This window comes from Podarcis pityusensis (genome assembly GCF_964106645.2).
Source record: "Podarcis pityusensis genome assembly, chromosome: 11".
Classification (NCBI taxonomy): domain Eukaryota; kingdom Metazoa; phylum Chordata; class Lepidosauria; order Squamata; family Lacertidae; genus Podarcis; species Podarcis pityusensis.
Window position 1 is genome coordinate 56,116,731 of NC_138036.1, and position 25,354 is coordinate 56,142,084.

The window sequence follows — 25,354 nt, forward strand, 5'->3', positions numbered from 1 at the left end:
TTTATATTAAATATCAGACAGGTACATATTCTCTGTATCGTTCCAATTTTAGTATATGTGCTGCCGAAGCGAGCACGACAGGTACATATTGTGAATGACAGATTGTGGAACATTCCCTAATCAGAACAAACTGGTTGCCTAGTTTGATAACCTAGAACACACTGTAAATATGTAACATCTGATAATAACAATAATTTCACTACCTGCTTTTTTCCAGTGGGGGAAGGAGGGTTTACTCCTACAAGCTTTACTGCAACTTGTTGCCCATGAGAAAGAGAAAGAAAGAAAGAAAGAGTTTGTGTGAGTGAGAATTAATCTAGTAAGGAATCTGTACACCTTTTCACCACCACTGGGCCTGTGAGGGACTTTGCAACTATGATTAAGCATTTTGCTGACTAAAATCACTCACATTCAGTCAGTGAATGTTAAACTGGGCTTGTTAAACTGTAGGAACTTTGTTTTGTTTGACAGCTTTTGCTTTTTGTATTGATGCTTTTATTGAAAGTCACCTTAATCTTAAGCCAAGAAGGAGTGCTAACACAAACATTGCCATAGCTAGATAAATAAATGGAGCACACTCGTTTGTTTACTTTTTCTCACACACCTTCCTGAAGAGACACTAGTCCTGGTAGACAGTGTATGAAAAAGAGCAACTGATGCAAGTCCTACTGTTTGTAACTTTTAACACACAAACGCACACACAGAGAGATTCAAGGCAGATCAAATTTCCAAAGTTGATCAAAGAAACATTCAACTCAGCACCATGAATCCATGACCACAAGTAAACTCAGTTCTGATGTCAGAAACAGAAATTAGAAAGCCAGCATTTTACGGTCAGTGTATGGAATTAGTTCCTCGAATATAGTAGGCTGGGATCTACCAGTGAGCCTTGTGCCAGAGCCTGGCAGGGCCTGGCATAGCCTCGCCTGCTTTTTGTCCTCAAGCCTTTTCGTTGGACCAATGCCAGCACCAGGCAACTCCTTGGCATGCAGAATGAAGACGGCCAGGAAACAGAGGGGTTCGTGGGGGAGAGGGGAAGAGGATGGAAGAAATATGTTCCTCCTCTAAGGGCTGGAGAAGGTATTGAAGATAATACAGTATAAATAAACTGGGAATATAAAGGAAGGGTATTGAAGGAAAGATATCATCGGAGGAAGAAGTGAATGTAAAATGAACAGGGAAGAGCAATGAAAGAAATTTGCCATTTGGGGAAAAAAGGTATAAGTTGAATGTGAGAAGGAAATTACAAGAGCTTGGTAAAAATACTTTGAAAGGGATGTGGGGTTGTGAAGGAAAATACCAACAAAAATGCCTTCTCCATTTATGAGTCTGTGGATTCTACCTAAAATGACTAGAGGCAAAATTCTCATCTCAGCCTTCCTGACTTGAGGAAAAGGACAGGTACTTATTTCTCAATAAATATGCATAAATTGCACAGATAATTTAACTATGCCCAGCCACACGACCATCTATCTGTGGCTTTGGCAATAAGTCTAATACATTACAAACTGCAGTGAAACTACTGTTGTCCTGTGAATGGCCACAATTGGTGTAATTTTCACCGTCTGTATCTTCTGTATTTCATTTCCTCCTTGACCTCCCTGTTCACAATTCCTACTGATCCACAACTGTGTCTGTATATACGCCTGTAGCTCTGGTTAACACTTCATACATCTGATGCAGTGGCCAGTGTTAGAAACTGAGATATGAAAGCAAGGAGCTAAATGGCACCTTAAACCGAGGTTATGGGCGCAACAATGGAATGTCTAAGCACACTTTTTTAATATAACAATACAAAGCTGAAAATGAATGAACTGCAGCTAAAATAAAATGTTAATTTTTCACATGGTCTAGTCCTTCCCTTGCCCTCCCCCCTAATATTCTTAAGAGGGTCTCTTCTCCAGTCTTCAGAGTAGCTGGAAATGGGGAGGCAGGAAAAGGTCCTCCTTTCCTTCCACTCTGCAGTTTTTAATATGAAATCTTAGGTGCAGTACTACACCCAGAGCTCAGAAACTGCTTGCGCTAATGAAATTCCCTGTCGCAAAATGCACCTAGAACAATGGGAGTTTTGAACACTGGCAGTGGATTGTAGTCCATAAACATTTATTCAATAATAAGCGTGTATGTCTTTAACATGCCAAAAATGTTGTTTTTGCTGCAGGAAACTATTACAGCTATGCCTCTGGAAATTGTTGTTAAAGTTTCTCTGTTCTCTTTTTTACATCCTCTTTCCGTTTCCTGTATCTCGTAAGAACTTCAGCATATTTGTTTCTTCCAGATTATCATCTGTGGATGCTTCAAGACCAGGCAGCTCCTAGGAGCTAACCAAACATTGGTCTTCTGTTGTAAGCTACATGTTGAATTTCAATTGACTTCCTACACTTTGGGGCAGTGTAGCACTTTTTAAGTGTATATATTTTGCTGTGCTTCATCCATACTCACAAGCATAACATAGTCACGTGAAGAGGGGACATGCAATGTTTAAAACCATTTCTTAATTTGTGCTCAACTACCGTATTTTTTGCTCTATAAGACGCACCAGACCACAAGACACACCTAGTTTTTGGAGGAGGAAAACAAGAAAAAGAATATTCTGAATCCCAGAAGCCAGAACAGCAAGAAGGATCGCTGCGCAGTGAAAGCAGCAATCCCTCTTGCTGTTCTGGCTTCTGGGATAGCTGCACAGCCTTCATTCGCTCCATAAGACGCACACACATTTCCCCTTACTTTTTAGGAGGGAAAAAGTGAGTCTTATAGAGCAAAAAATATGGTATTTTTAAAATGTCAGTTCCACTGTGCAATTTAAAATCAACAAATTTTACATTTGAGCTAGAACACTTTCAATTAAATTTATTTAATGGGAAGACCCACACAAACTAAAAAATCGGTTAAGCATCCAACTAAAATGACACTGGCAAGAAAAACACGAGTGAAGGTGTGTGGAGGTACATAGCAATTCACATAATGCAGCTCTCTGAAAGAAAGAAAAATGCCCAAGAACTGGGCACAGTTCCAGTTACGTTTATCAAATCTGAAAGAGGTGTTTATCTTCTACAAGGACTGTAGACTCCTGCTTAAAGGTTTTTCTGTCCAACAAAAAAACAACTGCCTCATGGGTGCAGTACTCAGACCTTTGGCCTAGTTATTACCATAGGTTTAATCCAAAATTCACTACACAGTCTAAATATCAATCTGGTAACCAGGTGCGCACTTAGCAGATTAATACTAAGCTCTAAGTACATGGCTTGGTGTTAAGGTAAGACATTATCCCAACACTTAACACACACGCTGAGCTCCCCTTTTGAAGAGCAGGCACAGTCTTACATGCAGATCATTGATCCACAGGACTGGGCAAGCAGGCAGGCACACCTTTGAGTAGGCAGAGTTTATTCACACCACCACAGACAGCAGCACTGTGTCCTTGAAGATGGAGGCAAAGGTGATTGTGCCAGTTCACTGTTCAACCTAGGCTCAAGTGCCTACCTGGAATGGGACTTTTAGTCAACTAAAAGGCAACTTTTAGACTTCATGAACATGTAGACTTCATGTACAGAAATAGGTTACTTGCCTAATAGGTCATTTCCTAATCTCATTATACGTTGTTTGCCTCTATTATACAAAGCAATAGATAAAAGCACAGCAAGACTCACTTTTGCTTTCATCATAAGGTACACCAAACTAAAAATGTAAAGCAGGTTTGACTGAAAGCAAATTTGACTGTGGCTTTTCCAGAAAGCAAATTATCAGTGTACAATTACAATGCATTACTGTTAATAATATTCCTAAGAACAACACCTGCATAAACCATCATGGAAGGGAAATTAATGTCTACTAAAAGTATTGCTTACATAAAAGAAGGAGAAAAATTTCTGAATCATCCTATATTTATTTTAATATACATACATACATAATTGTATTTGTATGCTGCATTTCCATAATTCAAACCATGCTCAAGGCAGCTTACAACATGTAAAAAATACATAATTCTAAATGCTACAAACGGAATCACGAACAATAAATAAAACATCAAAAAATACACAACCAAATTGAAATTTCCATATAAATCATAATATTTTTTTAAAAAAGAAAATAAACAATTAATATCAATAACAGCAGCAACCCCCCCCCCCCATAAAAGTCCCTAAACAATATCAAACATAAGAGTCTGGACATACAAGGAACATAAATAAAAGAAAATAAGGCAAGTATTATTTAGGGATTAAGACTTCCAACTTGAAGTCATGGCAATTACCCTGTTGTATTGACACCAACAATGAGAGACAGGTAAGACAACTAAATGCATAAAATGGAAAATAAACTCAACATTATTTCCTTTAAGCAACAGGACTTTCACTTTGAAGCAAGTCACCAACATATATTTAATTAAATTAACTGATTTAATTCATACACACATAAATTAATAATTTTTATTTAAACGTAAGGAATTATAAAAGTTCTACAACAGATACAAAAAAGAACAAGTAAGCTCATCAATTATTATCCTGTTACAAATGGAGGGGCGACAAGTAAATGACACATCAACTACTCTGCAAGAAGGCAGAATAAAAAGGAACTATAAACCATAATAAGGTTCAAGAAGTTAATAGCAGTACAGTACTAGAAACTATTTTTCTTTTAGAAAAAATATTTTTACCATTAAGTCAATTATATCAATTCCATCTTTTACGCAAGTGCATTTAAGATGGCTCAAAATCTTAAAAAAGGTTTTTACACAGTGCAATCACATCCCATGCAAGGGATCTTTTCCAGAGGCAGCCTACATATGCATAATCGCATGCAGCCCAAAGCTGCTGCTAGGCAAGAGAGGGTACCTTCGCATGGAGGACTTCTGGTGACTCTGATGCCTTTCCTCACTCCTCCATACATGATACCTGCACTGAGAGGGCCATAGCAGATTGTTTTCCTTCCTCTCCAAGGTATCGGGCAAGGAGGAGAGAGTAGGGAGTGGAAACCAGCCTCCCTTAGTTCCAAGACAAGCAGTGGAGGCAGACAGAAGAAGAAACCCCATTCCGTTCTCTTCAACTGCAGAAGGGAGGAGAGGCAGGCAGAAGCTGCAGTTCCATTTCAGAGGCATCCCAGCCTTTTTCTTGAAATGCAAGATGAGAAAAAGGTGTCTTGCCCAGCACATCCAGTGTGTCTTCCCTCACCATCAAATCATCACCAGAAATAGCCTATTCCCTGGATAACAGTTGCCATGTCAGGTGGTGTGGCTTCCAAGCATGCTGGAATCTCATTATAATAGATTAAACAGAAGCATACTGCGCTGCTTACTTATGTTAATCATTGGGAGCTGTCTGTCCTGCAGACAGATTTTTGGAGCCCTTCTCTCCATTTGTGGCATGCAGCAATGAATGGCATTTTATGGATTAAGCTCAGAAATGGACCTCGATAGGAAAAAAACCATCTGAGGCGATATCCACTGTAGACCCAATGGAAATCAATTTCCTTGATTACGGTGGGTTTCCTCCCAAGTATGACTGATGTTGGGTATCTCCCTTGGTGACCTTATGTATAAAATATCACTCCTTTCATGCAAATTTACTAGCTAATAATAGGCAGTCATAGTTGACTAAGAATGAGGGGGAGAGAGAGATGATGAAAGCTTGAAATGAAGATAAGCGTATCTGTGTCTCTCTCTTTTCCTGAGATTTCAATTTAAGATTAAACACACAAATACTGATAATCCCGCTTTATTGTATTCTGCATTTGGAGCTTTGCTAAAGCAGTGCGCTAAATATAAGCAGTATACAGCTGTCCTGAACTTGAAACAAAAATATGGATAGCAGAGTTTTAGAGAGATGAGGTTTCCAACTTCCACCTTAGCACTCAGAAAATTAAATACAGGAGTCTTTAAAAGAATTAATTTAAGGAATTCTCTTCCCTCATCATCAATATAATCACATCTTTAAACTGCTGATCCAAATGGGATGACAGCTCAATTTATTGTGAAGTGGAAGGAGACAGTAGCACTTTTACTTTTTTTCAGAAATTTTAGAATAGTCAGTGATCCTGATGTTTGTAGAATGCTTGGCATTGGTGTTCCAAATATTATCAAACCTCCTTAAAGGTTATTTAATGAAATGACTGATTAGCCTAGAATTGTTGTTATTTCAAACCATGGTTTTGAAGACTGATATAAAATGTTTGAATTTCTTTCGTTTCTCTTGGTTTGCCATAATGCATTAATTGGAGACACTGTGGTTAGCATTAACCAGGACTGACTTGGAAATGGAGGAGTGCGAAAGCCTGTGGCACATTCTCGGTCCTTCAAACTATTGTTTGGCATATTGGGATCAGGATGCTCAATGACTCTTAAACCAGGCTCAAGTCAGAAAACCATAGTTTCCTGCTTTTCAAACAAGACACAGAAAGACCTGAGATCATGTGCTTCTTCCTCACCTTCAGCATAGCAGGAGACTGGAAGCTTCTATTTCCTATACAGCTCTCTGTTCTGTCTTAAATTAGGGACTATTGTCTGTTTAAACCAGTGTTTCCCAAACTTGGGTCTCCAGCTGTTTTTGGTCTACAACCCCCACCATCCCTAGCTAATAAGACCAGTGGGTCAGGATTGATGGGAACTGTAGTCTGAAAACAGCTGGAGACCCAACCCAAGTTTGGGAAACACCTGCTTAAACCCTAGTTAGGAAAAACAAACCAGGATGAGAAATGAGAGTTTGATATTTGGTGGTAGGAAACATCCTATGGAGATTCAGTCACTCCTCTTGGTGTGTTGTGCTCATATGCTGTGGTGGTGGTAGGAATCTCCAGTTATTTATTTACTTAGTAAATCTAAACCCACAAAGTGGAAAAACTACTTGGTCAAATAATTACTTTTATTTCAGGTACTGGAAATAAAATAAAATAAAATACATACTTAGAATAATAGAATCATATTTGGAAGGGACCAAAGGGTCATCTAGTCCAACCCCCTGCAATGCAGGAATCTCAACTAAACTATCCAGGACAGATGGCCATCCAACCTCTCCTTAATAACCTCCAATGAAGGAGAGTCCACAACCTTCAGAGGGAGTCCGTTCCACTATCGAAAAATTCTTAATGTCAGAAAGTTCTTCTTGATGTTTAGTCGGAATCTCCTTTCTTGTAATTTGAAGCCATTGGTTCATGTCCTACTCTCTGGAGCAGGAGAAAACAAGCTTGCTCCATCTTCCATGTGACAGTCGTTTAGATATTTGAAGATGGCTATAATGTCTCCTCTGGATCTCCTCTTTACCAGACTAAACATACCCAGCTCCTTCAACCGTTCCTCATAAGACTTAGTTTCTAGACCCTTGATTGTCTTAGTTGCCCTCCTCTGCACACATTCCAACTTGTAAACATCCTTCTAAAATTGTGGTGCCCATAACTGGACACAGTATTCCAGATGTGGTCTGATCAAGGCAGAATAGAGTGGTATTACTTCTCTTAATGGGACTTGGGTGGCGCTGTGGGTTAAACCACAGAGCCTAGGGCTTTCCAATCAGAAGGTCTTCAGTTCAAATCCCTGTGATGGGGTGAGCTCCCATTGCTCAGTCCCTGCTCCTGCCAACCTAGCAGTTCGAAAGCACATCAAAGTGCAAGTAGATAAATAGTTACTGCTCCGGCGGGAAGGTAAACGGCGTTTCCGTGCGCTGCTCTGGTTCGCCAGAAGTGGCTTAGTCATGCTGGCCATGTGACCCGGAAGCTGTACGCTGGCTTCCTTGGCCAATAAAGCGAGATGAGCGCCGCAACCCCAGAGTCGTCCGCGACTGGACCTAATGGTCAGGGGTCCCTTTACCTTTACCTTAATCTGGACACCATACTTCTGTTGATGCAGCCTAGAATAGCATTAGCACTTGCATTATACCTACCTAGTTATCAAATAGGAAGGGGCCACAGGCTTGTATTGTATTCTTAAAGTATGCAACTAAAAGCAACAACAACACTCACTCACTATTCTCTACCTCTTTCCCCTTTTCTTCCTAATGTAACACTAATGTCTCACAACAAATGAAACTGATCTGTAGAAAACGTAACTTGAAAAAAAGAGATATTGCACATACTTTTGTAAACCAGGAAATCTTTAATAAAAATATATTTAAAAACAAACAAACAATACTCCAGCATTAGGCATCATTTAGCTACCTTGCATGGAAACAGCAGCAACAAGTAAGAAAAAGAATTTGCAGCCATATTCCTAACAAGCTTTGAGAATTGTAAAATTTAATACCTAATGCCTGTTTCTCAGTTAAAGACACTAAAAGAGAGCAACCTTACTAATAATTTTATTCTAGCCATAAACTCAGTTGCTTCAAGGCTACTGAAAACACTGAAGCTATTTTCTAAGTTCTAAATGTATCTGTTCTTGGGATAAAACTGTAGCTAGAAGGATACACAGCGATTCACAATATATTCCCAAGGAAAATACAGCATCTTTGTGTGCTTTGAAAATGGGGGTATGTGGACGTTGACCACCCTGCTGATATGCTGCTGTTACTGACATCTCTAAGACACCCATAGGAATTCTCCAATTCATACGACTATATTCACATTACTGTACAATAATTTGTTTATGGAATTAGTTTTCTCTTTCAAGCAAAAAAATCATTGTTATTGTTCTCTGAGCAGATCATTAATGACCTCTGCAAACTGGAAAGGGATGGAATTGTAAATGGCATGCACTTTATATTGGCTCCATGTACCGCTCAATGCTATGAATGCAAAATTTGAAGTTGAGGTACAATTCCAAAGTGGACACTAGTTTAACACCATCAGGAATCAGTGCACTGCTGAATTACCTCTGGTTGAACACAGGTACTTCAGAGAACAGACTGTAAAAACAGGACAAATCATACTAGAAAAGAGAATACAGTTCCAAAGTACAGCAGACGTGCTATGCTGGAGCTGAGGGTGGTGTGGTAGGGGACAAACATGGGTCAACTGAATAGATCATGTTACAGCCATCACAACAGAAATAATTTCCCCAGCAAAATGTATGCACTAGTCTTGGACAGAAAGATGTGTGTATGTGTGTGTGAAGGGATGGCGATGCTTTGGAAATTGGTGCTGGAGAAGACAGCTGAGAGAATGTTGTTAAGCAGGCAAGTAATCAACTATTTGAACTCCATAGGTAAAGGTAAAGGGATCCCTGACCGTTAGGTCCAGTCACGGATGACCCTGGAGTTGCGGTGCTCATCTTGCTTTACTGGTCGAGGGAGCCAACGTACAGCTTCCGGGTCATGTGGCTAGCATGACTAAGCCGCTTCTGGCAAAACAGAGCAGCGCAAGGAAACACCGTTTACCTTCCCACCAGAGTGGTACCTATTTATCTACTTGCACTTTGACGTGCTTTCGAACTGCTAGGTGGGCAGGAGCAGGGACGAGCAACGGGAGCTCACCCCATCGCGGGGATTCGAACTGCCGACCTTCTGATCGGCAAGCCCTAGGCTCAGTGGTTTAACCCGCATTCCTTTGAACTCCATAAAAGGTAAAGGTACCCCTGATCATTAGGTCCAGTTGCAAACGACTCTGGGGTTGCACGCTCATCTCGCTCTATAGGCCGAGGGAGCCAGCGTTTGTCCACAGACAGCTTCCATAGTCCATAGCAGTAGCCAAATTACAAAGTGACGCCACAAATAAAGTCATTTTGCCAGCAGTCACACATGCGAGATCTACTGTATTTGGGACAGTGTCCTAGAACTCTGCTGAGAGGCAGGTGAACTGAAAGGCAACATAGCACAAGGACAGAGCTTTGCATAGCAAGTTACATTTGCACTCAAATTTGGCTTCTAAACCATGATTAGTGCAAACCATAGCCTGTCACGGTATGTGAACCAACTCTGTTGAGAAGTTACCGGACTTAACTGAGGACTACTTGCCAGGAATACTAGCTAATGTTTTAATCTTCTTTCTTTAGGTTTAAGTCTCCCAAATTTAATTTATTTATATCAGTTGGGGGGGGGGAATTACTTGTCTGATAGCTGAATTTTAGGCATAAGTAGGAAGTAATCCTCCAAGCACATCTATTTAGCCATTATTGTTTGCAAGGCCTGTTTCATCTACTTTTACTCTACAACTGTCAATTCATTTGCTCAATTTACTCTGCACTTGATCAGGGGATATATTGTGCACTCCAAAAAACATTGTGGCAAACAATGATAGGAAACATGAAAGAAAGTGGTGGGAAATCTAACAGCTGTAACTTAGATCTCCTACTGATGCTAATTCACTAACTAAAAAGCACAACTTTTAAAAAAGAATTTATGGCTAGAGGCCTAGCTGATTAGATGTAGGGAACAACTGTGATCACATGGAACTAAGCAATTAGGTCAAAGCCTGCTCTTTAAATTGAGACAGATGAAGGTCAAGGAATGCATGAATGGAGACAAAAGAAGATTTATTCTGTCCTCAGAAGTTATACAAGACTTCCAGCAAATAATAATTAGAACTTTTGAAACTTTATGTAAGTAACAGATACAGTTTTGTCCTAGAACATATAAAATAAAATACACTTAAGATTTCCCAGTAAGCCAGGAACTGACAAACCAGTACTCAAGCAGTCAGATGCCAATCCCTCATAGCTAATGTTTTCTGAACATGGATGCATTAATTTTTTTTTAGTGGATATTAAAATCAAAGAAAGAAATTTCCAGGGTGCATATATGGTTGATGTGCCTATTTTTCTAGCTACTGAATGATGATGATGATAATTTATCAATAAGGCTGACTTTGACTTCCAAGCAAGCAGGCTTAGAACTGCAGCCTTAGAGACTAGATAAGGATGCTCTGAGACATGATGCAGAATGCATCCATTGGTCCATTCACTGGTGGATTCATCAAACCCTTCATATTGTGGAGTAGAATATGATTTCTTTCAGCCACAGCAAGCAGAGGAGGTGGGTGAGGGATGAGATGAAGGAACACAGGCTGTACACAGTGCCTCAGATCAAAGAAACCATGGGGTTCCTACACATCACCATTTCAGTACAAGGACATGGGACTAGGGTAATAAGCGTACTATAATGGGGTCAGAACAACATACCTAAACACTTTTGTAGGAAGAAGATTGATGTAGGATCTTGATGCAGATGGTTTTGAGGACCCGTGAATCATGCGCATTTATGAGGGATAGCAAATTCATGAGGATTATGAGGTTTTAAAAAAAATTATTCATGTTTCACAACATGGTGCAGTATAACACATCAAACAAAAACGAATATAACAAACAGAACTAAGAAAACACAGCCAGTTAGACAATCTAAATGGCAATAAAAGGGAGTTAAACAATGGGTGGGGTAGAACATTGTGCCAACATAACTGAGTCCCTCTAAAAGGAGTTTTGAGATCATGAAGGTACCAGTCCCCTTTCTACCTTACTAAGAGAAAAGAAAAGAAGGGGAACTAAATAGATTCAAAACTCTTATGGTTTCAGAGCTCTCAAGCACTTAACTGCACACTTCAGTCATAAACACTGTCTTGAGAACTACCGGTAGCATTGGGACACGGTTCATATTTTCTTTGTGGCGCTGCCAATACAAATGAAAACACACATACAGACAAGTGGATCGTTTCTTCCCCCCACCCTCAAACCTTCCATAGGGGACAATCAGAACAAATGCCACAACATTCCCAAGGCAACTCTAGCTTATAATACTTGTTTCAGAAGATGCTATAGCATCTTCTTGTTTTCTTCTGAAAACAAGAAACAAGTACAGCAAGATTAATTCCTCTAGCAAATGCCAAGTAACATTGTTATGGTTAAAAGGGGTTTGGGGTTTTTTTGCTACACAACTATTTTTTCAACAACATATCATGGTTAAAGGTAAAGGTAGAGGGACCCCTGACAGTTAAGTCTAGTCACGAACGACTCTGGGGTTGAGACGCTCATTTCACTTTACTGGCCAAGGGAGCCAACATTTGCCTGCAGTTTTTCCGGATCATGCGGCCAGCATGACTAAGCCTCTTCTGGCAAACCAGAGCAGCGCACAGAAATGGCATTTACCTTCCCACTGGAGCAGTACCTGTTTATCTACTTGCACTTTGACGTGCTTTCAAACTGCTAGGTTGGCAGGAGCTGGGACCGAGCAACGGGAGCTCACCCCGTCGCGGGGATTCAAACCGCCGACCTTCCAGTCAGCAAGCCCTAGGCTCAGTGGTTTAGACCACAGCATCACCCTCACCCCACATCATGGTTAGGTCCCATTTATTAACACTTGTAGTAATAGTAGTAGTAGTAGTAGTAGTAGTAGTAGTATGGATCAGTTATCAGTTGGAAAAGGCCAAGAGACTGACCCTGTCCATGAATTCATACTATTCAGACGTATTACTGCTGCAGCAGGTGCATGTAAACTGGGTCTTATGCACGATGAATTTTTAATGTGATAAAACCTAATTTTTGAAATCCAGGTCCTTTCAGCAACCTGGTGTTTACAAGTGGGAATGCAGCTGCTTTCACAAGTGTTTCTGCCTGGCAGTTTGGCAGACCCTCTACCTGCCGTTAACTTTCAGATGTCACAGTAAACCATAGTTATTTACTGTGCATGACCTAGTCATGTCCACTACCTCCTTGCTAGTGCTGGGGAGAAAGAAACCATGGCCCTTGGGCTTAGAATTAAGATTGTAACCAGGGTTTGTTTCTATAGATTGTTTTGTTCATACAAGCTACGATTAGGAAGCCAAGAAAAGCCTAGGCTATACCTTGTGACTTTTTTCTGAGTGAAACAAACCAAACCCTTTGTCTTGGACACAACACTAAACTGAGAATTCTGATCTGATTCTTCCTAGAACAATAAATCTTTAACTATAGTTTACTATGATGTTCATGACTGTTGCCATCGTCTCCTTCCTAATGAGTCCCAAAAGGGAATGTCGTATAAAGGAATCTAGCACCAGAACTAGCACACTGTACAGGTGTATCAATGAGATCTCTCCTTGCTGAACAGGTAACAATATTAAGAAATCAAGTGGAAATGTGGATGGGCCCCTAAACGGCTTTAAAAGAGGATTAGACAAATTCATAAAGGATAAGGCTATCCACAGCTACTACCCACAGTTGCTATGTTCTACCTGTCAGCATCGCCCTTGAGCCAGTGCCACCAACTGGACTCATCCACTTCAGCCCCGACTGGGCTAGGCGAGCTGGGTAGCACTTCCAGAGACCACCTTCTGCACAGGAACAGGTCAAAGTGCTGTGGACTCACAGCTTAGAGTTGTGAGCACCGGATTCACTCCCACAAGAAGACAGTCATCGCACAGCAGAGTCTAGCAGAGTATATAAACAACTCGGAGAGCAGCTCTGTAGAATATCTTCTTTATTCTATCTACAACTATTATACAACTATATACAGAGCTAAATAGGTCTAAGCATAAATAAATGCTGCACTGCACTGAGTGTCTGCAGCTGCTCTTAGCCGCAACCTTATCTCTACACACGATCTCTAACACTCAGTCTCTCTCTCTCCGACACTGACTGACTGACTTGGTGCTGGAGCAGAATAAGTAGAGAGCAGAACACGCCTCCTCCTCTCTGGAGAATCAGCAGACTCCTCAGGAGATTCTTGGATATGGGAGGGGTGAAATCTCCTCACTACCTCCACTGTTGGAGGCAGTTTGCCTCTGAGTACCACGAGTCAAGAGAGAGCCACTGCACTTGGGTCCTGCTTGTGAGCTTTCCACATATATCTGGTTGGCCACTGCAAGAACAGAATGCTAGACTAGACGAGCCCTGGTGCCAATGCGGCTAGATGCTTTTTATGCTAACTCAGTCTCCAACATATGAAGGGCTGCAAGAACTGTGATGTGATGGAGGTAGTGTTCTCCCTGGCACCATCCCCATGAGGTGTTAATCAGGGGGACGGGGATTGATAAAAATGCCTGAGTAGTTTCTGGGCTCACCTACAAGTCCCAATCAAACAGGAATTCTACAACTGCAATGCCCCCTCCTCAAGCATAACTCCCACTCCCACACTTAGTATGACTAGCAAAACCCTATATACGAGTGCTCAGAAGCAAGTCCTACATGTTCCATAGGATTTACTCCCAGGAAAACACATGCACGATTGCAACTTTGATTTCAGTGTGCTTCACAGCTTCTTTGCAATCCTCCTCTAAATACTCTGCAAGGCAAGGCAGCTCATTGTTCATCTGGAGAGTAGAACAGTGGGAATGGAGGTTAAAATAAATGGCTCTGAGTGTGTCAATCAAGCTGAAAAGCAGCCTTTTCCCTAGATGATTTAACATCACTGATTTAAAAATCAATCCACCCAACCTCAAGCCTGTTTTTAAATCATTTTTCTCAGCCAACTGCTGAAACTGGAAGCCAGCCCAACTTTGGGTGGGGAGGCAGAAGAGTTGTAGGGGAGGACTGCCAGACATGGGTTTTAAGCAGCCTTATCTCCTGCATGCCCACTGCTTCTTTCCTACAAATGCCATCTCTGCCGTCCACCCCTCCCCCCCAATGCATCTTGGCAAACAAAGAACTGGAAACACAAGTTTGCCAAGATAACGTTAAGGTTTTTAAAGCAAGGATGTATTTTAATTACAGACAGTTACAGACACAGTTTAGTCTACTGTTTCGAAAAATCTATACAGTATAGCAAATAGTATGGAACTGAGACGGGGAGAGACGTTTAATTTTCACGTGGCCCCATGAAATTTAATTTGTGTTCCTCCCCTTACTTTAGACCCAGGTCCAGTATCAATTGTCCTTTTATGTTCTAAGTAATATGGGCAGAGCACAGGGCACTGTGATAAAAAGGCAGGTAAAATAGCATCAGTGATGTAACCTCAGGGGCAAGCAATACAGAAATTTGGGCTGAGTGTTGCTGGGGTAGCAGATATGGGTTGTCCACAGCTGTAAATCAACTGGGATATGATTTATCAATTATTATTTGACTTGCATTTAAAAACAGAACTGCTGTAAAAGTTTTTCTAACACGTTTGATGGGGGCGGGGCACAATAAATTGTGCCTAAGTGTGGTTGAAATGTTATATTCAAACAGATTCAAAGGTTTACCAATATGTATCTAACAGGTTTTCTCCATGGCACCACTCTAGTTATGGACTTCCCTCTCAGCTTTGAGCTACTCAGTCCCAGCGCTGTTTTGATTTAGGAGGCAGCTTAAGACTCATTTATTTTTGCAGGTCTTTGGTTCATAGTGGAAGTGGCCCTGTCGGTTTAATAGCATCTGTTCACTGATTGCTAGTGCTGGTTGTTATTTCACGGTTTTTTGTTGGCTTTCTTCCCTTCTTCTTCTTCTGTTTCTCATGAATTTACTACTTGATAGCCACCCCAGGCTGTTTGATAAAGGGATTCATTAATTATGGTGAGTTGCAATAAGAAATTATTTTTATTAGAATACTTGTAGATTTTAAAAGATGACAATTCATATTGCTAAACTTAGTTTGCAAACCCACTTCAAAACCTAGATTCCAATTTGCAAATCATATTTTGTTAATTTGGTGAACCCATACCACAGGTAAGTTGATTTGAGTCAGTGGTTGCATTTGAGCTCAAGGATAAAGCCTGATGATCTTCATCTCATACACTCCCTCAGTCTCTCCAATGCAGCCACTAGAAGAAGTTAGGAAGCTTTAGAATTTAGCATGTCCAAACATTGACAAACTCTGATTAATCTTAACTATTGTTTGTTTGAAACAAACTGTGGTTTTTGAAGCTGGCTTGTTTCGAGCGAACCATAATTGCTGCTAACCATAGTTTAGGGTTCATATAGAATACTGTATTTTTTGCACCATAACACTCACTTTTTCCCTCCTAAAAAGTAAGGGGAAATGTCTGTGCGTGTTATGGAGGGAATGCCTACGGGTGGCATGCCTACGGATTTTCTTTTTTTTTTTTTTTTAAATAATATTTATTAAAGTTTTCAAAAATACAGAAAGTAAGAATTAAAATACATTCAGAACCTTATTTTCATATATCCACTTTCTGGGACTCCCCCCTTCCCCCACCCCTACCATATTCCTTTTTCATGTTGTTGGCTCCACAAGCTCTCGGTTCTGATTAAAAACTTAATTTGTTTAGACCATTATTCAAATTTAAAATTTCTACACTCCTCATCAATACCCTTAATAAAAAACCAAAAATTTCTTTCCCAAGGCCCACCCCATTTTTATTCCACAATTTCCCTTTTTTTTTTTAATAATAAAGACACCCCACATAATAGAAATATCAGAAATAAGAAATAAAAGGTATAATAGATGAAACAAAGCCAGTTCCAAAAAAAAGAAGTTGACAAGCCTTTGGATTTTAGTTCTCCCCCTCTGTCCCCGGTTTAATTTCCCCCTGACCACCAAACCATGTTATCCGCCTGGAATTCTTACAATCCATAAATCGCCTATTTCCCCCAACTCCTTGCTGGCTTTTTTTTTTTTTTTTTTTTCCTTTCATAATTATTTTTTAAAACACTTAACTTCAGATCTTTAATAAAGCTCCCCCCATTGTTCTTTCCAAATTGTAGTCCAGTTTCCTCTTGTTCCGCTGCTGAAACGTTCTAATTCAGAAGCTTAGTAAGTCTGCAGGGATTATTGTTATTCAGGAACAAAAACTTGCGTTCAGTCCCTTCCTTTCTTCAATAGAAAATTCTATTGTCTCCTTTAGCTGAACACCCTGTAGACAAAATATTATTTCCGTTTTGCAGCTTTCCCAGAAGATAACCAGTCCTGTAAAATTCCAATGGTATTTTTCCACTTACAACCATCTTTGTAATGTCCCGAAACTCCTCTAGGGGGATTGTTGTAACTTTGTTTTCTCTAGTCCAAAAGTCCGATTGTTATCCATGTTTTCGCCATTTTGTATCCAAGTTTTAACAAGTTGTAGCAAATTGTAACAAATTTAGCCAACAAAGTTCTCATAATAAAATCCTCTCTGCTTTCCGACTTTGACAGCTACTTTGACAGCTGTCAAAATCTCCGACTCTTTTCACCAGGCTCTCTCTTCAATCACCCCGGTTCCCAGGGGGGGGGGGTTACGTTTCTTCTCCCTCAATTCGTCCTCCAGCACAGTTCTTATAATTCCCCATCGTGGAATTCTTAGTTTTTATCAGCGATACAAATCTTTTTGGACCTTGGTTTCCCCGTCCTTGTCTTGGAAGGTTTACAATAGGGGGGGGGACTGACTTCCTTTTTGGATCCCCCCCCGCTCGTGTCCAATTCGAAAAGAAATTCTTTTTTTTCCTCCTTTTAAACCCAGTTTCCAAATTACTCACGGGTTGTTGTTAAAAAGTCCGAATTTTCAATGGAAGAAGTCAGCGCTCTCCGCCGGATGGCATGCGGCTGCGCTCGGCAGGGATAGCAGAGGACTCAAAGCACCACGCTTCTCCCCGGCACCCGATCCGTAGCCTTTAAAAAGGCTCCTTCACGAGTCGGGAGGGCGCTGACGGTGCCAGCCGAGTCTCCATGTCCACGGCCCTCGTGGCCGTGGTTTTTAAGGGTCCCCGCATCGCCGGTGCGGTAGGACCCAGCCCCTGCCGAGCAGGCTCCCTCCGGAGCTCGGAGGGAGTCCGCCATTCGGCGATGGCGCCAACCCGGAAGTCCCACATGCCTACGGATTTTCCTCCTCTAAAAACTACATGCGTGTTATGGTCGGGTGCGTGTTATAGAGCGAAAAAATACGGTACTTTAATGTGGTTAGTCAAAAATGGAAGCTAATGCCTTAGATCTCTGCCTTGCACCCAAAGGCTTGGGTGGCTTATTCCCATCACAGTGAACCATAGCTTACTGTGATGTCCAAATGCAACCAGTGTCAAAGCAGCAAAAGTTGTATTGAATAGCAAAGCTCTCATCCCCTAAAGTAGATATAACAGGACGTTACTAGAGGAAGGGTCGTTGCACAACTCTAGCTAGTCTGCATAGTATATTCCTTCTTTTTTAAAAGGCGTCTCCAAGCATATTAGAATGGATCTGCATGCATCAGGCTGTGGGCCTGCAATTTCACAAAGCGTTTAGCTTAATATAAGTACTTCAAACACAATCTTATTTTGTAAGCCTCTTATTTACCACTCACTGTATTAAAACACACAGAACAGCTGAAGCCAAGAGCCAACTGAAAGGTGCACTGCTATGAGTGTTTATTCCAACAAAGTTGAAAGTTCCATGGTTACTTACTCTATACAACATACCAAAGTAGGACTCAAATAGTTGTAGCTACTAAGTATTTGCTCTGTGAGATAACATCCAATTCCTGGATAGGGACTCAAATATGGGTGTACATTCCATCAAAGATAAGATTTTTTAAAGTGCTAACAACTTTCAACTAGACACTTCAATGAAATCATTGGGAGTTTCTGAACTCTTTCTGGACTAAAGTATACTCTGATTTTTTTCCTGGTGGTACTCAAAAGTGCAGTACTGGCACCTTTTTCCCCTAGAAAAAAGCACTGATAGTGCCTAATAAAGTAAATAAAGTTCCTAGGTAGGTGTGGGAGGGCACGATCCAAAGGCACCCCAGTTGCTGACTTGCACCACCAGCTCCAGCAAAGCAAAGGCAACAACTTCCAAAGTACGGAGGGAAAAGAATCGAAGGTCTGCCTTGGCAGGAACTCAGCAACCCAGGCCAAGAAGTGAGGGAAGCAGCTCAGACCCAAGAAGCAGCCCTCACTTCATTTCCCTCCCTTGCCTTCCATGCATGCCTCTCGCGTTTGTGAGGCAATGTTGCAAGAGACTCTCCTAGGCCTTCCAGAGAGGCAGAGAGGAGAGGGAAAGTTTCTTTTGGGGAGGGGGGAAGCCAAGGGGAAAAACTAATGAAGTGCAATTGGGATGGAATAGTAATTGGAGATATTAAATCAAACAAATCTATTTTGGGGCAGGATCCTGCCATCTGCCTTCTGCAAAATGGATACAACTGTGCTCAGTGGGTAGAGAGTTTGAGTTCCATGTTGGGTTTAAGATTCCTGCAGGGCAAGGGGCTAAACTAAATGATCTCATGGTCACTTTCAATTCTGTGATTCTGTAAACTTTCTAGCACCTAATTTAAGTTGTCGTGGGGGCGCAAGGCACTGGAGTTCAGGCCCCACCTCTGCCTTGTATTCTGTCTGCCTCCTTACGTTACTTATGTGCGTTTAGCTGAACACAGTGTTTGCAGCAATGACCAGTGGAATACCTATGAAAAACTGTCGAACAAGTTTCATTGGCAACTGCGTTCCTATTTGCCTGCAGCAACTGTATTCAGAGATTGAGAGAAGGAACCTGCGCATTAAATGTGCAGTTGTATGAAACTTGTCTGTATGCATGAGAGAGGCAAAGCTGCATGAGTCGTTGTGAGTCAGGCTTGCTCCAGTTCCACAATGGGAACATTTTTATAGATGCCTTCCACACATTTAGCTCATTTAACATATCATGAACGACTTGACCAGCACTCTTGCAGTTTCAACTTTTCTGTTTTTTAATGTGTGTTTTTTCCTAGATGCAGGGCTGGTCTTTGTAAAACTAAGCCACCTTCATGAGGATTAAGTGTTTTGACTGTTTTGATCAGGAGCAATGAAAAAAGTTTCAGAAGAATGCAGCACTGTGGCAACCGCATACACAAAGTCCTTGAAACAACAAAGTATCATAAAAGAACGGCAGAATTGTTTATTTAAAATGCACAGCCACACTGCTTGCAACCGCAAGAGAACTAAACAGAAACAGGCTTATATTTGCTTGCATTTCATAATCATTTCCACCGAAATCTGCTTTGGTCTTCTGAAATTGCATGATGAGCCGATTGCTTAAAACATCTGTTTAAAAGATAAGCAAGGAAGTACTTATCTTAGTTTTAAGTTTGGTATTTTAATGGAGATAATGTGACTAGTGAATATTTTACATTCCAATCTCAAATATTTTTAACCGGGCGTCTCATTGATTTTGACAGAACTACTCTCAAGGTGACAAATATAAGGCCTGATTCATATAGTTACTGCCGCCCACATGAGAAAACATTTGGGTAATTACTTGATTACAGCTCCACAAAGCAAGGCATTTGTGTGAAGTGGCTTCCAGTCCATATGGCAAGTATTCAGGACACTCTGTCTCGCTGGTTTAAAACAGGTAATTATGCTGCAGCCTTTGCCTATATGGCTGTAGGTTCAAATCTCCTATCACTCTGTTTACTGATTTTAAAAAAGATAGGGTACCTACTTCTCAGTCACAAGCATCCTCAGTTAAAGGATCTCATGTACCTTTGAGGTCTTCTGCTAGTCAGAATAGACTACACTGGATCAGATGGTCCAGTGATTTGACTCAGCATAGGGCTGCAACTTAATCCCTTAATTAAGATAATCCAGTTCAGAGAGCTTTCTAAAACAGCACACAAATGAACATGCTAGATTCCAACTTAACTAGAAATCATTTGCAACTTATTTGCTACACTACGTATTTTCTCCATGGTGCATTATTTTTATTTTGCTTTGGTAGCACTCAGTGTTTGAAATTCCCCAAGCACCAGGCATGTTTTGCTACTGATGCAGATCCAACTGTGACTACGTGGAGATTGCTGGGCGCCAGGTTGGCAGCTGACCTCTCTATCGAGCCAGCTGACTCGTGTGTGGCAAAAGAGGTGCTTCTTGTGCTTCCATGTGAATCAGGGGCCCCTGACCCAGAATATAACCTCCATACAAATCGGGGTTTGCCTGCGTTCGGAAACATACTTCCTCCACCTGCAGAGGCACAACATTGCTATCATGGCTAGTAGCCCCTGAAAGGTTTGTCCTCTATGTATTTGACCAAGCTTCATTTACAGGCATCCAAGTTGATGACCATCACCATCTCCTGTCACAGCAGCAGAGCTTCCTAGTTAACTACGCACTGCATTAAGAAGTACTTTATCTGCATAGCTGTCAACTTACAGATTTGAAAATAACAGACCAGCAGCCTTGAAAATAAGGGATCAGCAGCCAAAATAAGGGATCAACAATTACTTTGATAAAATACATATTTTGTTGCGTGCAAATGGCTTTAGATACCTATTAGGTCCTTAAATTACCATATAGCATATATTCAACACAAAAAAACAGCAACAATTTGTTGTTGACAAAGCAAGCTGGATATAGAAAGGGCCCCATTACCTTCAGTAGCTTATTTAAGAGACATCATTAATAAGGGACAGCAGCGGGACATGGCGCTGAAATAAGGGACTGTCCCGCCAAATAAGGGACGCTTGACAGCTATGTTTGTCTGTCCTGAAGCTTCCAACAAAACATTTCTGTCCACTTTCTCCATGCCATGCATAATTTTATATGCTTCCATCATGCCACCTCCAACTCGCCTTTTCTCTATATTAAAAAGTCCCAAATGCCGTGACACTGCACATGCTACAATCGTCCCAATTAGTTCTGATCAGTATTCTGTTGAAGGATGCATTTCTTTATTCACTTACTGGGAACAAGTCCCACTGAGCTCAGTGGGGCTCACTTCCAAGCAGACATGCACAGGCTTGCACTGTTAGTGACTACCTGTTAAGATGGTACTTGGGAATCATCAGTACTGATGCAATCTGCACAAAAAGAAGCACTGCCCTTAGTAAAATGGGAGAACATCCATGTTTAAATTTAAGCTGAATTATGGGAGCACTACTTTTGTTTTCAGCCACTGTATGATGATTGCCAGAAACCAATTTAAAGGTTACTGAATTAAAAGCGATCAACTGTTTTACTGTGCATTTTAGGGAGAAATGGATTCCCACATAACATGTCAAGGTACGGAATTTAGCTTTTATACACTAAATAGTGCACATTCAATTCACAATAATTGAAGGGACACTGTTCCCCATCTCCACTCCCCCCAAAAAACCCCCAAGTTTACAGCATTGAAATAAAAGGCTGCAGCATCAGATTTCTATTTTTGTATAACAATTTTGTATGATACACACATCACTGGTAAAAGTAAACTCATTTAAGCAAGAACAAAAATCAAGATGGAAGCCAACACGAATGCTTTTTTCTCCAAGTGTGAAAGCCCCTTCATCCACAGGGCAGGCTCACAGTATAGACTTTGGTCAAGCCGCTAGCTCAGTTTAGATGTAATGACAAACAAGAGTTTGGTGAATAGGAGCATCTCTATAGGTTTAAATAAATGCAATGTTCTCTCTTTGGATGCAAGTTCCCTACATCCACTTACTACTTTTTGCTAACCATGGCTTGCCATGATGTCCACATTGGTACACCATGGTTAATGCTCATCTCTAAACTATTGTTTGCAGACCCACACCAAATCATGGTATGGAGGTCAGTGGCTCAACTTAATCTTCCCAACAGAGTTGTTGTGATGGTAGTGAAGAATAATAAAACACTTAGGGGCAAATTTAACTTCACACTATGGTGAATGTGCAAGTGTATCAGCTTGCTAGAGAACCCTCCCATTCCTACGCTGGCGGTTCACCCAACCATTTTGGGGGTTCAGGGAAAAAGCCTTATTGGGCAACCCTTGTGCAGCTTACAGAGTTTGTTAGGTAAATCTTACCCTTAGTGTACTGCAGAGTGCTATACTGCAAAGCACCAATAGTTCCCCTAGTTTTTAAATTTAAAAATTAGCAATACCTTAAAAGATAAAATGCAAGCAGCAAACACAACACACTGTAAAAAGCACACACTTCATTTAGCAATTAAGCTAGGAGATTTAAAACCAAAAGCAAACTATAATCTCTAGTCAATGGTCTGGGTTTTCCAGCACAAAGCTGTGGCATAGACACAGCATTCTGTAGTATTCAACTAACAAGCTTTATGGAGACCGTGTTAAATCTACACTGCTTAATGACTATAAATCTCTTGATCTGACATTTGACTGGAATGGAATAATTGAACTCTGATACCTTGAAACAGATCGATCTCCACTGGATTGAAAACAAATGCTAGAAATTATCCGTATTCAGGCACCCTCATACTTAAAGAACCAAGATGAAGCTGGAGAAATTATTAATATTGCATGCTAGTATTAATATTGCAAACTGGTTTGCATTCTTCCACATACACTAATAATTCACTACTGTTATCATCAGGACTTAGTGTGCATACAAAATCCACCCGCCTATGCAAACCACTTTTGCAATCAACATAAAAATAGACATACAAGTATCAACTGTAATGTTTCAATCCTCCAGCCTTACATACAGAAGAAAATCGCTTTAGCTTAGAATCACCTTTCTACGCAATGTCATCTGAGTACATATATGTATGCAAGGAGACACCTCTCTATGAAACACTAATAGCGATGCCAAGTGTAACACATTTTGCTTCTGGCTTACATATTAACTCTTATAAGGCGCACAGGCTCTAAAATATACCACAGAACATTCCTTAATCTGAGGCACATAAGCAGCTCACTGGGGTTAGCAGCAAATGAATTTACACTCCAATCCAACACAGTCTGCTCATTTCTCCTGCTTCCTCCAACAGAACCGCTGGCTTCTCTTCCTCCACAGACCCTCTGCTGGGGGTCCTTACTGGGGGACAATCTTACTGATACAGGCCCACCTCGCATGCACTTTTCCTTCCAACAAGTACGGTACCTTCCAAGTTCCTCCCCGATCTCATAGTGATCATCCAGGTTCTCTTGCCTGAAGACAGTCATGATAGCTGCCACTCCTCAGAAAGGAAAACAACACACTCGGCCGTCGCCGCCTTTCAACTCATCACATCCCTGGTAAAATCCTCCAGCATTTCGCGGCTGCAATCCCTGAAGAAACAGAGGTGGGGACGGGGAAGGGGAAAGACAGTTGTTTAATTCAAACGCCTGCGTTTGCAAGAGGGGTGTGGTTATCTGCACACTGCAACATGCACCGGTTAACGCTAGATATCAGCAGCGGCGGAGGCGGCGACCCCGGTTTCAGAATCGCGGTGCGGATCAGCCCGCGCGCGGCCTTGGGCTGCTCAACTTTGCTCTCCAGGAACCGACGGCAAATGGAAGGCGCCGTTTCTTCCCCGGCCTCCCGTCCATACATAGGAGAGGGGCTCTCCCTCGCCTTCCCCCTTCCTCCAAAGCTGCCAAACGGGAAACGCGCCGGCCCGTGGGAGGGAAGGGGAGGGGAGAACCGACGCTCGTTTCCCGGATCCAGCCCCTCCACGGGCGAGAGAGCAAAGCGCAGCGCCCAAGCGCGCCTCACCTTTCGCCGGCCGAGAAAGCCGGAGCAGCGGCGCGAGCAGCCACCATTTCCACCTCAGGAAGGCGCCTCCGAGCCGCCCGGGCGCCACATTCCTCAGCGACTCCCCCTCCGTTACCCGGTCAACTAGGACGTGCTACCGGGAGGAGCCTCCGCCGCCGCCGCCGCCGCTACTACTACACGGTTTAAAAGGCGCCTGCCTCAGAGGAGACCACATCCATCTCGGGAGGCAGCCAGCGCCGGCCTGCCCAGGTTGCTTCCCGGGGCGCGCGGGGACCTTTCCTCCTTTCCCCTCCTCGGCGCTCGCACGAGGCCTCCTCTCCCCCACACGCAGCGGCGCCGGAGAAGGAGGGAAGCGGCCAGCAGCTGGGCTAAACGAACCGAGGGGAGGGAGCGGCGGAGGGAGGGAGGGAGGGAGAAAGGGAAGGAAGCCCTCCGCCTCGCCTCGCCGCGCTCTGCTGTGGCGGCGGCGGCTGCTGCAGCTGCAGGGGGAGGAGCGCGCGCCCCGGAGTTCTCCTTTGGCGCAGCGACCCTCTTCCCGGGTTGGGGCAGCCCGAGAGAGAGAGAGACAGAGAGAGAGAGAGAGAGAGAGAGAGAGAGAACCCGCCCCCTCCTCTTTCTCCTCCTCCTCCTCCGACATGTAGCGCTCTCTTTCTCTCGCGCCGGCGACTCACCGGCCGCACTGGCTGCAGGCGGCGACAACCGCCCCCGCCGACGTCCTCGCTCCCGGGAGAGCCCAGCAAGGCAGAAGGACTCCGGCCAGCGGCCAATGGGAAGGCAGCTGCGCGCGGCGCTCCCCCCCCCCCCCGCCGTCCTCCTCCTCTCCTGACCTGCGCTCGGCAGCGGCGAAGGGGCGGGGAGCGCGGACGCAGGCGCGCGACGCGGCCGTACAGGTGTCCAGAGCTGCCGGCGCGCGCGCTTGGGCCGCCCGAGGGTTGGCCTCGGTTTGCCCAGCGGGGAGGAGGAGGAGGCGCTTAGGCCCGCTGCCGCACCTGCGGCGCCCTTTGGAGTGGCTTCGACGGCCAGGCAGCTGGGCGCAATGGCTCCGCTTGGGATTAATCGACGGCGAGAGGGCAAAGTGCTAAAGCAACCGCCTCAGATATGCAGGTGACACAACCTTGATGGCAGAAAGAGAGGAGGAATTAAAGAACCTTTTAATGAGGGTGAAAGAGGAGAGCGCAAAATATGGTCTGAAGCTCAACATCAAAAAAAAATGAAGATCATGGCCACTGGGCCCATCACCTCCTGGCAAACAGAAGGGGAAGAAATGGA

The 25,354-nt window shown here is 42.6% G+C and overlaps 1 protein-coding gene across 4 annotated transcripts in view; it reads right to left on the reverse strand.

The window, feature by feature from the left end:
- DAPK1 (death associated protein kinase 1) overlaps positions 1-24,937 on the reverse strand; it is an 81,083-nt gene extending 56,146 nt beyond the window's left edge. The window contains exons 1-2 of one of the 4 annotated variants that reach the window (XM_080972285.1): positions 24,757-24,937; positions 23,492-23,658 (exon numbers count right to left, since the gene is read on the reverse strand). In XM_080972285.1, coding sequence (XP_080828411.1) covers positions 23,492-23,553 — 62 coding nt within the window. In that variant the 5' untranslated portion in view covers positions 23,554-23,658; positions 24,757-24,937. Of the gene's footprint in view, positions 1-203; positions 257-13,062; positions 13,272-23,491; positions 23,659-24,085; positions 24,655-24,756 lie in introns of those variants that run through there. The other 3 variants (XM_080972284.1, XM_080972286.1, XM_080972287.1) reach the window with 3 other exon arrangements.
- Between the last annotated feature and the right edge of the window lie 417 nt (positions 24,938-25,354).